We start from the raw sequence: 14,414 nt of genomic DNA on the forward strand, positions 1-14,414 counted from the left end.
GTTTAATGTTGAATAAAGGTGATTATTATATTGCCCTGTGCCCCCACTGTTTTTGTAGTTACAAGTGTTGCCCACACTAATTTAAAATGAGGATCACTGAATGACATTCTGGCAACCCATACTCTGTGGTACTCACCTTACTTAATTTAGTTTAAAAAAAAAAAAAAAAAAAAAAAAAAAGATTATTAATGTTATTTTGAGATCCCTTAGGGATTACATTAGGGGTTGTGGCTCACCCTTTTAATTGTGTGCCAAAAACAAGTGGGTTTTGTTGTTTTAAGGTGGTATAATCTGCAACTAGGAGTACACACACACACAAAAAAAAATCTATATAGTTTTATTTCAATGCATTAACCTCTGATACCCGCACATTTCAGACATAGGTCAAAGAATATGTCAAACTTGTAAACACTGGAACTGGCATGCAATTAATGGCACACGTGGGCTAATTGGTCAATCACCTTACAACGATTCCCTTTTCAGTTCATTGAAGTAAGGGGTCTATTTCTCACACACTGCTTTCTGATTCAAAGACAGAGAAATTTAGAGTATCAGAATATCTAGGTATACGTTGAAATATGTCCATATTTGTGTTAAAAATGAATTTTTACATAAATGTCCAGACCAACTTTTATCACAATTGAATAATAATTACTCATACAAATATTTCACATTAATTTTAAAACCGAGTAAACCCTTACAGAACGAAAATATATTTTAATATATAGAGAATTATAATGTAATATATTGATTAATATATTTCAATATATTTAAGATTACAAAATGTATTATTGAGTATATGCCAATATAGTTTCATTGCACTGTACAATATATAGCCTAAATCATTCTCTAATGTTAGTTGTTGTTTTTTTTTTTATATACTTTTAAAGTAGTTAGTAGTTATACCAAAGCAAAAAAAACCCGTAAGACTAATATTATTGTATGTAAATATATTTAAAATATATTTTCCTTTCGTGAGGGAAGCCTACACCGGTTTAAATGATTTGCATGCTCAACAACAGGGAAAAGTTTTGATTGGCCAACAGAGAACGTACGTCGTCGAACAGAAAGGTCAAAGTTCTTCTTAGCATTATGAAAGAGTTATACTAGTGTTGGCTGAAAGTCATCTGCATCGGTGTCATTTTTTTTTTCTACTGAGTCGAAGGGACAAAAGTTTTGTGATGTCCCGAGTACTGATAGTCGGTGCAGGGCTCACAGGCAGCCTGTGTGCTTGCCTACTGCGAAGAGGAATGCCCAGTAATACACATATTGTAGTGTGGGATAAAGCCAGAGGCGCAGGTTAGTTTTGCAGAATTGATTTAGTAGATTTTATTTAAAACTGACGACGTACAGCGTGATTGATAAGCATATCACTTTTCAACATTACCGAAAAAATATGCTTTATGGTTGTTTTTTTTTATTTTATATATCATGCATGGGTTGATAGGCGACCTCTTCCCCAATTGAAACTGTAGTTACATTTTCAATAACTAAACATGCTACATAATTTCCAAAAATAAAAATCTACTGTAACATGGGAATGGGTTTGAGATCTTACAGTATGCATTTAAAATTTGTGAAGCCTTTAACCCTATTAGGATTTAAACGAAACTGTGCTGCAGTCATATTCAGTTACACACATAAAAAAAAATGTTTTGATTACAGTCTAGTTGGTATGCTTTTGTTTGGACTTCGCTGTAGCTGCTTCCCCTCCTTGAAACCTGCCTATTGCTACACATGTCATTGTGTGGGTCAAATAGAAATACATCCAGTGCATGAGCAAGACATTGCAAATTTATCTTCACACTCTGTATAATAATATTTCAAAGGAAACACCTATAGAAATTGTATTTTCAACATAAAGTAGATTTAAATGTAAACAAATGGAACTGTCTTTTATTGTAATTTATATATCAACAGTCTCTGTCTCTCTCTCTCTCTCTCTCTCTCTCTCTCTCTCTCTCTCTCTCTCTATATATATATATATATATATATATATATATTAGCTCAAAGAGCCAGCTGCCCAACGTTTCGATATGTTGTACATATCTTTCTCAAGGGAGCCTGTGTTTGAATCAAAACATTGGAGGTATTTATAGGTGTTTGACAGCATGACAACTACTTGTTATTGTTTATATTCAAATCCATGATTTATTCTTACATGATGTAATGGTGTTCTATATGTGACATCACTTTTACTTATATCTTTAAATCTATATTAATTCTAATTAACATTATTTTATATAAACTTATATTTATATTATCATGCAATGCTGGCTCTGAGGATCAGCCTTGATATGGTCTCCCCAGCGCATCAGCATGCACAACTTTTGAATTAATTTTGTTTATTTAATTTTTTTTAACTTTTATATATTTATTGGAATTAATTAGTTCATTCTTTTCTGTTGAGTCCCGCTGGCATAATTGTGTTCAGTCTATTTATCCATTTACTTTCTTTTATTCTTCTATATGTCGCATTATCTAATTTTACTTGTTCTAATACTACAAACTTTACATCATTTATGTCATGTCCTTGACTGGTGAAGTGCTGTACTATTGGTTCATTCATTTTTTTATTTCTAATTAATGAAAGGTGGTTCTGAATCATTTTATATAAAGTTGTTCCAGTCTCTCCAACATATTTTATTTCATCACATTTTTCACAGGCTATTCCATAAACAACATTGTTATTTTTACAGTAGGTATTAGTTTGTAGTGGATATGTGGTGTTCTTATGTTTAATTAAATTTCTACTTTTGTCTATGTATTTACAAACGTTTTACTAGTGTATATATATATATATATATATATAGTAAATAGACACCAATATGTTTGTGGGACACTAGCTTAAAGGAGTGATGATAACAAGGTTTTTTTTTAGCCCTTTTTATATATATATATATATATATATATATAGAGAGAGAGAGAGAGAGAGAGAGAGAGAGAGAGAGAGAGAGAGAGGATAATACTGCAAATGCTGATGAAATTGATATTAAAACCTCTTTTAAATCCACTTTCTTTTTGTCAACAAGGAGAGTAGGAAGGAACTTTATCTTCTCTCTGATCTTCCTGCAGCACCCTCTACTGTTTATGTGGATTTTTTTCATGCCTAAATGCCTTCCTAACAGCTATTTGAGAATAGGCCTCTGTGAACCCTATTTGGGTTAATGTTGCTAAAGCATTATACAACAACCTCTAAATGCTGTTGATATCCCTCTTGTTGCATTGCAAGGAGGAAGAATGGCAACAAGCAGAAGCCCTAAGGACCCCACGTGTACTGCTGACCTGGGAGCACAGTTCATAACTGCAACACCATACTATTCTCAGAAGCATCAAAGGTAATAATTATTCATGTATGTATGAAAACCTGTTAAAGCAATTGTAGCTAACAAAATACTTCCATAAATTTACTCTGCCATCCACACTACATAGGTCTCAAATGTTCAGTTTTGAAAGAAACACATCTATTTTCATTTTAAAACATGCTATCTGGAACTACACTAGGTTAAAAAAAATCTCTGTTTGCAAGCCATGCTTTTAGTCCGTCTTGCTCTTCCTGGGTCATTTTTACCTGGAGGGTGAAACTGTCCTCATCCCTTAACCGGCTTCTTTCCTGACGATGACCAATCAGCTGCCTCCCCTACTGATTGACATGCTTTCAGCCAGTAACAAGCTGTGGCCATGAATACTTTATTTTGATTAAGTATAAGCTCTTTATATTAAATGTTATGACATTCCAAAAAATATATATCACTAACTACTAATGAGCCAAAAAACCTTGAAAGGGTCGTAATGTTTTAAAACTTACATTTTGACATATTAACCAACCAAGGGGGGGAAAAAAAACAAAAAAAAAACCCTTTGTTTATTTGTTTATTATTTAAATAAAACAGTTGGCCATTATGACAAGGGTACTAGCCACAGTAAATAGAATGTCTCGCAATAGATCAGAGAAATAACACAGGTAATGTACTTCAATGAATAAACCCCAATAAAATTGGCTGTAGAGTTAGTTATCTCCTAAGCCAAGCATTCTATAGAGCCATTGCAGGTAAAAGCATTTACTGGTGGAACTTCATATATCTTGGGCAACCAATAAGGTGACAAAACAAGCAAAGCAGAATACAGGATTGATCGTATTTGCATCCAGTCAGATGACTGTTATCATTTTCAATAATGTTAAACTAAGTATTTTAAGAAAGGAAAAAAAAAATCAACTTAAGCAAATTCTTTGAGAGGTCTTATTATATGCCCTCATGGCCACTATGTCGTTTGGAACATTTGCCTGAATTTCATACATTTTAAATGTACATTTGTTACAGAAAGTTATTGGTATACTATCTTTGCAAGAGCATATGTACGTGTGTATTATTATTATTATTATTATTATTATTATTATTATTATTATTATTAGTAGTAGTAGTAGTAGCAGTCATTGTAGTCGTACTAGTAGTATTAGTATTATTATTATCTGTTAACCAAACATCCATCTGTTAATATTTCTTATTACTGTATTTGCAATGCTTATCTCTCCCATTATCATAGACATCATACACTAACCAGGTATAATTGTTATTAACAATATTTGTTTAATACACACATATGCAGGTACATTTATTGTTAGACCTGCAGATCTGGATTTTCACTCATACTTTATTATCTTCAGGATGACTAAAGATATTGCACTGTCTTCTTGAATCACTTTTCTTTATCCTAGAAAGCAAAAACTAAAACAGATCTTTACTTACTACATAAGACAAAAAAAGAATTACATTGAAACCTACAGCAGCAGCTGGTTGGTTTTCATTTAGGGCGGCTTCATGCTTTTCAGAGCTTTCAAAGAAACCAGGTTTAAGTGTGATTGTAGTCTAAAGCTTATCAGGAAACTATCAACTAAAATTTTTAATAAATATTCCTTTTGATTTCCAGCTTTTATGAAGAACTGTTAGCGCACAGCATTTTAAAACCACTGACTACCCCAGTGGAAGGAATGGTGATAGAAGAGGACGGGATTCGCAACTTCATAACCCCACGGGGAATCTCTTCTATTGTCAAGCATTACCTCGGAGAGTCAGGTAGTCTGCAAGCAGTTCACTTTGATGTGGTGTTAGTGACAGGGCCTCTAATCTTGTTTTTCTCAGCTGCTTGGTCCATAGTACAGGGACCATGAGAAGAGTGTTGTTTTTATGTGCTACATGCTTCCTCTTTTATGTCACTAATCAACATGCAGACTTCTTTATTAGTACTTAAAGCAGCTGGGGAAATGGTTGTCAGCTCCATTGACTGTTAAAGTGTGAAAAAAGGCAGTTTACTGTTGTTCCCTTTTCTTATACCTGGGCACCTTGTTCTAGTAGTGATATATCATCTATAGTATAAGGTTAGCCTTTGTCTCTTGTAGTCTGTAATGTCATCAGAATCTACCTTGATCCAAAAACTTTTTTAAGCTTTAAAATCTACTTTTTTACATTCTATTAGTGTTAACAAAATTATCAGCCTGATTGAGGCTGGGACTGCTTTAATTATTGAGTGAGGCCAGACCATGGAGGTTAACTTCAGTGCAGGAAGTGATTGGATAACAGGAAACATGAGTTTAAACTTTCTAAAATTTCAGCTTGGTTAAAAATTTAAGTAAAACAAAACGATCTGAAGTGGTCCACAATAAGGCATGCAAGAATCCCGGTCTTGTCAAGTTGCCAGTCTTGGCTGGGGACCCAGCAGGTAGTTCTGCATGGGTCTTTCCACTCCTGTAGGGTTCAAGAAGAAAAATGGTTAGGTATAGTTCACCTCTTCACTCTTCAGCAACCCCTGTGGCCAGCTACTTGTCCAGTCCAGATAGACTTTCCAGTAAGAACTGTTGGTAGGTTCGGCTGGTGGAAAGAGATGACTCCTTTTATCTTCAGTCCGTTAGTTTGCCACATTGAAGCAGTGAAGAATCAGTGAAAACAGTGATACAATTAATAAAGAACTGACCTTTTGAAGAATGAAAAGAGTGCTAGAGACAATGTTGTGGGTACAACAACTCTGTCTGTCCTTTTCAATCTGCAGATTTGTCTTTTTTAGAACCAACTTCATTTTACTGTCAGGCTTTTTGACCCCTACAATCCCACACTAATGACCCCACTGGCCTCCTGTGGTCCATGACATGTACTTTTCTTGTTCTGCTCTGTGCACTAGCTGTGGGAAATTTCCAGCCCTCTTATTTTTTTTTTTCATTTTCCCAATAGACAACTGTCTGGCTCATTAAATACAAAAAACAAGCCAGTTTAGTGGAGAGCCAGGAACTCCCCAGGTTCAGCTTTCTAGTTGTTTACATCGGTCATTCCAGCACTAGTTGTGCCTGAGGTTGGCTTTAGTGGGTTGAGCTACTGTGCCAGCCCCTTCTGTACTGTTCTCAGTTTCATGCATTTTTGCATATAACTTGCCAAGAATGACTTTCAAGTTTAATGAGTCCACCTTAAACTTCATAGCTGGCGATGACATCTTCTGGTCTGTTGTTTAACACAAATTGTTATAAAGAAGTTTATTTTCAACATTTTATAAAAGGACAGTGGTTGGATTTTGGACCCAAACAGAAAGAGTGATTCAAAAAGCAATAGCCCAAAACAAAAACAACCCAATGTCTCCTAATACTTGTTAACAAGAGCAGTATGTAGCAGGGAAACTGTAACTGGCTTTCATTGGCATCGGACAAAAAATACTTAATTATATTTTTCCTTTTAGAAATGTTCTCATCCAAAATGTAGTTCTGATTCTCTGTTTCCTAGAAAGAGGGATTTGGCTGAGAATGACTAGTGCTGATAATGTGTTGCATGAGCCTTTATTAAAATCATAAGGAGACTTTAATGAACCCAATTTAGAAAATGTAATTAGAATTGAAAAGGCTTCTGGGAAAATTGCGTCATTTTAAATAAAAATAAAGCATGTGACATAACTTTTGTGTTTCTGTTGTAACTTGAACTTGAATCTAAGCCCATTTACTATGGAATAGTTAAACACCACATTGGCTCTGTTTGGTGTGTTTTTAAATGTATTGTCTTCTGGCGTGAAAGGCCGCCAATCAAATGAGGTAATTTCCTATTGCATCCTGTTAAGTAGTGTATTGCTTTTATTTAATCAGCCCATATCCTGCCACTAAATTACCACAGCAAATTTAATTGTCTTGAGTTTCGGTTTTATTTCTTTTTCAAATTGGAATGCACTACAACAGTGACAGATTGTCAGATATTTGTATAATCGTTTGGTCTCTTCACTATAGCACTATATTCTGTACTTAATTCTGTACTTATTCCATGTTGTTTCCTCTTTCATGCTGGTTGTTCCCAGAGTAAACATGGCTTCTGCTTTGGGAAATGTTTCCAGAACCAATCAGGAGACATTCTGTGGGCATAGGGCTCTTTGTTCGTGTGACTGTGCAAGTTAGCATTACAGGTGGTTTTGACAGTTGCTAAAAGTATTGGTTTTATTGATACAGTATGTACCATGTATCTCTAACATGTTACCACTTCCTTCACTTTTCACCGTATGGGGTGATGTGCTACCACAGAAATATGAGGAAATGTGGCCCTGTCTGCTGGACTGAGACCACCCAAATCTCTTTATTAAAAGAAAGCTGAAAAGCATTTTTTTTTTTAAATGCTTTCAGATAACCAGGAACATGTGCGATTTGAAACCTTTTTGTTTGACATACATGCTGGTCTAATGAACGCATCAGACTGTTGAGGATTCATATTAATGATACCTAAAATGTTTTAGTTAGGCTAACAATAAACAGCTTTACTGGTAAAAAAAAAAAAAAAAAAAAAGGAGTCTGATACTCTCAGAACCTATGGTATCAAACAAACTTGAATCAAAAACACAAAATTAATATGTGGTTCTCAAAACCTTGAATCTAATTATCACTAGTCCACTCTGCACTGAATATCGTTTTGTTAAATAATTGGAATTTAGAAAATGTGTAGTAAATAAGTCAACAAAAAAAAATAAAAATTGAATTTGCTAAATATGAATGGGCATTATGAAGTAGATGCCAAATGTTATTGTATATGCAGTTCTATGCAGGTTATCTTCCTCTATCTGTATGGTTATAAATGCCGCAGAGGAAATGGGTGTTGCCAGTCAGACTAAGGTTATCATTCAGCTCTATCTTGAAATGCTGCTGTGTGGCAGAAGGTGTAACGTTTATGACCTCTGTATGACTTTGGCCTCACTTTGTCTCTCTTCTCTTTCTTCTTCCTTTCAATGCCACATATCCAACTGAATTTTCCCTATTCAACCAGGGGCAGAGGTGTTCTTCAACTACCACGTGACCAATATCTACCTCAAAGATGAGAAATGGGAAGTCTGCAGGAAGTCGGGGGCTCCAGAGCAGTTTGATGCAGTTGTCCTTACCATGCCCGTCCCACAAATCCTCCAGCTTCAAGGGGACCTGAACAAGTGTGAGTAGGCTACAGTGATATTTGTTAGTGTAACAGTACACTAAAACCGTGGTACAATGCTGAAACACAATATGCAGGTTACACAAATGTCTTCCTAACTAGCAGCATGGAAAACACATGACCAGCACTGAAAATAAGCAACTACTCTCAAGAGTTGCAAACACTTCTCAAAACATGCCTACAGTATACAGTACTGATAAGTACCTTGTTACTGTGTAGGGATGCATATTGGACAGCAAAAAACGGTCCGATATCCGGTTCGGCTCTGTACCGCGGTACATACCGTACCGCCATTGGCGAGACCGGTTTTTCTCTACTGAAGTGGTCAGCGGGCCGTAAATCCCAGGCTCCCAAAGCTGATTAATGGCTCTGTTTATCAGTCTAAAAAGACGCTTCAGGTGTTGTAACCAATTCAGTACCAACTCAGAAATATGTATCCCCTGGCTCATTGTGCATGCCTAAAATGAGATCATCCCACAGGCACGTCTAATTTTTCTTTTGCTCGTGTCTGAGGTAAAATACAAGTGATGGCACACGCAGCAGCTGCATTTTGCAATCATTTACTAACTTTTTTGACAGGATGGGATGATTTCTTTGTGATGTGTATAATCAGTTACAGTTTGTTTTCATTAAAAACATCTTTGACATGCACAGCTAAAACAATCTTTAAATAATTCATTCAATTAATTTCATTCAATTCATCAATGTATTAACTATGTGACCTACCTGTTTATAAACGATTGTGCCGATTTCAAAGTAGCCTATTTTTTATATATTGTTTGGATTTCAAAATTTAAGATCACAAAAGTTTTCACGCATGTTGTTGCTCTGTGGTTTGTGCTGTTATGTCTGGACTAGTCATGTAAAGTATATTAAAAATGAATAATGTATTACATATAACATTACTGTTTGCAGATATTTGTTTATATATTTATTTTATATGCAGTACACACACAAGATTGGTACTGACAGTGAAACGTACAGGGAATACCAAATTATACACCTGACAGCATCTTCGTCTATGACTGTATTATTTGGTATCCCCTGTGCATTTCAGGCAGTGGGGCTTCTAGAAATGTCAAACTTGCACAGTGTGTCTACCTGTGCCCCATTATCACACAAAGGGTTTAATTGATATTGGGTGCATTTACGGTCAGAAACACAGGGGATACCAAATTAGACAGCTGACAATATCTTGCAGGGTTGTACATTTAGATTTTTTACTGCTGGCCCCTTGGGCCATTGAGGTAGTGTTTTTACTGGCCCTCGTACAATTTTAACTGGCCCAATAATAAGTACAAAACTGGGCGCATTGTTTTATTCACTGCTGAAAATGTATCGGTGAGTCGGAAGTACATCCAGCGGTGACTGGATTAAAACAGCAGTTTGATGACATAAAATCTGGCAGCTAGTACTAGAATGGTTCAAACGTTTTGTCGGCCAGAGTGTCCTCGGTTCACCACGCACCTCTGTAGTCTGGCCGGGCGCCTGCAGGCTTGCCCGTAAAGAAGCTGACGGCACACGCTTTGGAGGACAGCGCGAGTTCGTCTTCACCACTCCCGAGTCAGCGCGGAGGTGGTAGCGCTGAGCTGAGCCTAAAAATAATTCACTATTCCAAATTGGGAGAAAAAATTATAAACATTTGGCGACCACTAAATAAAAAACATTTAAAAATCAAATAAAACAAAAAAATATATATCGCATCAACTTACATTTTTTGCTTTATTTGAATATTAAAAGGTCGAAACGTTCCTAAATTAATGGAATTTGGTAGGACTTTTATTACTTAGCAAGTTACAGTATTGTTGTCCACTATATATTTAATTTAGTCTGCCCACAGTCCACATTGACAGATTGCATGGGGTCGTCTGTTTTGTCTATACATTGTTTACGGTGAATCTCATCGGCTTTTTTTCTTGGCGAGTCTGGTGGTTGACTAACAACAGTTCGGTGAGCACACAGGCTCACTGGTGGAGCAACCGGTGAATAAAACAACGCGCCCACTGTATCACCCTGCTCGGCAAGCTAATAGCAGAGTAATGCAATAGGTTGTGTGTTAGCGCCATTCAAAAATAAAATAAACAATCGTGGATTATTTGTTTAACCATTCTGATTATGTGTATACCATATGTTTAAATGGTAACAGCTGATTTTTTTTTTTTTTAAATCTGGCTTTTTGTACATTAAACATGATTTGACTAGATGACAATATAAAAATAAAATACTTAGTTATCATCTGCAATAAATTCGCCCGATGTTTAATTTGTAAACTATTATTGTGTTATTTTATATACTGTTATTTTTGGCTTCAGAGTTACTACGGGGTCAGTAAATTAAAAAAATAAAAATAAAAAACTCCCCGTTTATTGGCACTGGAAACCTGGTAATCCTAAACTACAAGGGCAGAGCGAGAAACTGAAGCTCTGGTAGAAACTCAGACACCAGAATCTTGCCCAACTCGACAAAACTCGCAAAATAGTAAAACATATTCATTTTTTTTTCTCAAATTACTTTGTTTAATGCCGATATTAGGAGAACCGTGCCGAATTGCGCAAACTGCATTTTCCTACTGTTGGCATTCAAGAAATGTACTCAAGTGCTTCCCAGTGCTTTCTTCCACAGCAATGTGTAATAATCTAAAACATTCTATATTAAAAACCAGAGCAATACATCAATACCTGGTTTCTTTCAATATGTCTTGCAGGATATTGTAAATACCAGTTTCACACACCACATAAACGAACCGAGTGCACTTGCAAACTGCATTATGATCACAAACAGAAAAAATCCGAAAGGAGGAAGAAAAAAAAAACTTGTATATTCATTCATGATGGTTTGTAATTTCCGTATGTTTAATAATGTGTACTGTAACCAAAAAGAGTCCACGTCTCAAATAAAAAGTGGCTGCGAAGCCTTTCAATATATGTTATTGTAGTTATTTCAGCCATTTAACGTGCTCATATTGGCGTGCTTGTCACAAAATGAAAATACTGTATTCAAGATTTGAAAATGTATGTGTACAAATGATACTCTGTTTTTTACAAGCAAACTCGCAACCGAGCTGTTAGCAACGCTAAAAGGTTAACTGATTTATACTAATCATAATAGTAAACGCTGTTCAAACAATAATCATCAAATCGTTCTCAGATCGTTGTCACCTGTAGCCTCTCCCAAGTCAGCACCAGTCTTACTGTTGATACGAACAAGACTTAAACTGTAAAACAACTGCCATGTCGAGGGAACGAGTATTACCAACTGCACTTTAGTATGTATGTAGTCTCAGATGTTGACTGTACACAGATACGACGTGCGCGGGAAAGTCCGGATGAGTTCAATTACGCCGTCATCGAGTATTTTAAAAATCGGTTTGTAAATTCGTTTTTTTAAATATCTTTTTAGCTGGCCCATTTTCCTTCGTTCATAAAACAGCAGCCATGTGGACTATACTTTATACAGTTAAAAAATGTTACCCGCCCAGTTGGGCCTGTGATGCTTCATAGCTACCGGACCAAAACTGCGCTCTCTACCGGCCCCGGGCCGCCGGGCCATGGTTAATGACGAACCCTGTCTTAGTCTATGGCTTTCTGTTAAGTGATGTTTTAATGTTCAGCTATTTTGAATGTAATTCAATCCTGTTCATTTCTTGATAGATAACAACGTATTAAAATACTGTATCATTTAAAAAGAGAGTTGCTTGAGTGTAAACACTGTCCCATGTCCCAGGGGAAAGATCATTTAAAATATCATGTTCACAGGCTCAGGTTTATTACATTATATAAAATCCACATGTTGTTTGTTATGTTGTATACTGTCATAACTTCTCATTAAAGCCTCTGTGGGATTTGGCTTTGTATGTATTTTTTTTTTTTGTAACTGTAGAGCTTTTTGAAAAGTTAGTGCTTTAAGTCTTAGGAGTATGCAGGGTTTTATTGCAGTATGCTGTGTTTCCTTTATTACACTAGTTCCAATCTTTTAAAAACAAGACAAAAAAAAGCTTGCTGGCCCAGTGTTTGTGCGATGGACCAGCCACATACCGGTCCACTCTAAACTGGACCTGTACCGGACTTGCATAGAATTGGACCGGACAACTCACGGAACCTGGTCCGGTCTGCATTCCTATTACTGGGCAAATACTCGCAAGGAAAATGTTTGCTATTACCTGCCATTACCTAAGACCAAATTGGTTACCTGTAAATAAACCAAATCCAAAAAAAATGTGTGTTCCAGTTCAAACTAATTCTGGAATTTTCAGAAACTGCTTCCGTTTTCTACCTGTATATGATTCCCCTGTGTGATGACAAAGGGCACCCTCACAGGAGTTTTATTGTAGATCTTTTTGAAACTGCATATTTTTATTTATTATTTTTTTGCTTTTTTAATTAGAATTTTCCTATGCTTTAAAGATCACCTTCACCCAACATACAGATACAAAATATTTTCATGGTTACCAGCGAATCAGATTAAAACCAGAATGTCATGCTTTCTTGGACATAAATAATAATACAATTTTGAAATAGTACTGCAAATTAAATAATTCCATTGCAATGTTGTTAAATAAACAGATAACATTAGAATACATAGACAGTAGTACCATTCTTTTACATTAATAGTTCTGTTTTTTTTTTTTTTTTAATAAATAATATGAAACACTAGTGAATTAAGTATCCATGCAATATCTGCTTCTCTTAAAACACAGAAAACGCAGAAACAGGAATGTTATTGATAAAGTTTGTGACATTCACTGACCTCTGACCTATTTCTGTATATTACAGTCAGGGGACTTCTTGGATTTCAGATCATAAGAGATTTAAAATGATTTCAAAACTTTAAAATACAGTTTTTTTTAAAAATAAGAAGGTATTCCACAGTAAGCTTTTAACAGTGGTCAATACAGCTACAGTGAGTTCTCTGGTTAGGCAAGCACTTGACTGAAACAGTAGATAAGTCATAATGGGTTTGAAAATGTATTGATATTGGAACCATCCTAAGCTTGCATCTCTCATACCTCTTACTAGGGAGTGCTGATGTGGCCAGGAACAGAGGCAGTGGCCTTTTATACAGCGTCCTTTAGGAAATCAGCAGCCAGCTAAATTGGTCCCTAGCTGTCTAGTTAATTCTGACTTTCTGTAGTGAGCACCCTATTGGTATTCTCTGTACAAAACTACAAAACTTAAAATGGAAAACAGCTAGTTCTGAAGGAGTGATATGGAAATTTGAGTGTAAAGTAAAAACCCCTAGGGTGTATAGAGTTTTTAAATAATACAGAATGTGAGACGAGTCTTTCACTGCAGGCAAATATATGGCATTGAAATTGGAGAAAGAAAACAAGAGAAGGAAAATATATGCCTTTTTATTTTTATTCATGTGAGGGTTGAAAAAATAAATAAATTGCAAAACCTGCCATATAACTGTAAATAGAGTCTGTGGTTACAATGGGTAGCGAGGATGATTCTGAAGCTCTTTAAATAGCTCTGCAGTAGTGGACCTACTTGGTATTAACATTACTTAGTTTAAGTTATTGAGTATATCAGATTCTGGAGATATAAGGGAAGTATCTGTCTGTCCGTTCATCTGTCTGCCTGTATGTCACACTTACATTTTTTCATATACGTAGATAATAGCTTATCATAGTGTCTCTTGCCCACCTTGAAGTTACACATATATAGATATAGTAAAATATTATGGTCTATTTTAAATAGGGGTAATTACTAGGGGGTGGGCAACGATATGAAAATTGCATGTCGATGCCATGCACATATTTTGATATCGATAATATCAAAGTCTTTCAAAACACAGAAATATAATAACACAGTTGTAATATGAAACATATAAGTTAACAGATGTGAAAAGCAATAACTTATTTTTTATTTAGTGGTGTTTTGCTTCACCATATCCATTCAGAAAAACAAGGTCTTGGCATATTGTTTTACTATTCCATTATCAGCCACCTCAAAACCAAAATATTTCCTTATAGCATGC

General features: G+C 35.5%; 1 protein-coding gene across 1 annotated transcript in view; it reads left to right on the forward strand.

The window, feature by feature from the left end:
- Window positions 1-1,104: 1,104 nt before the first annotated feature.
- Window positions 1,105-14,414, forward strand: part of LOC121322340 (renalase-like) — a 59,672-nt gene continuing 46,362 nt past the window's right edge. The window contains exons 1-4 of the mRNA XM_041262175.1: window positions 1,105-1,299; window positions 3,233-3,338; window positions 4,930-5,075; window positions 8,277-8,435. Coding sequence (XP_041118109.1) covers window positions 1,182-1,299; window positions 3,233-3,338; window positions 4,930-5,075; window positions 8,277-8,435 — 529 coding nt within the window. The 5' untranslated portion in view covers window positions 1,105-1,181. The remainder of the gene's footprint in view (window positions 1,300-3,232; window positions 3,339-4,929; window positions 5,076-8,276; window positions 8,436-14,414) is intronic.

Source organism: Polyodon spathula, chromosome 10 (genome assembly GCF_017654505.1).
Source record: "Polyodon spathula isolate WHYD16114869_AA chromosome 10, ASM1765450v1, whole genome shotgun sequence".
Lineage (NCBI taxonomy): Eukaryota > Metazoa > Chordata > Actinopteri > Acipenseriformes > Polyodontidae > Polyodon > Polyodon spathula.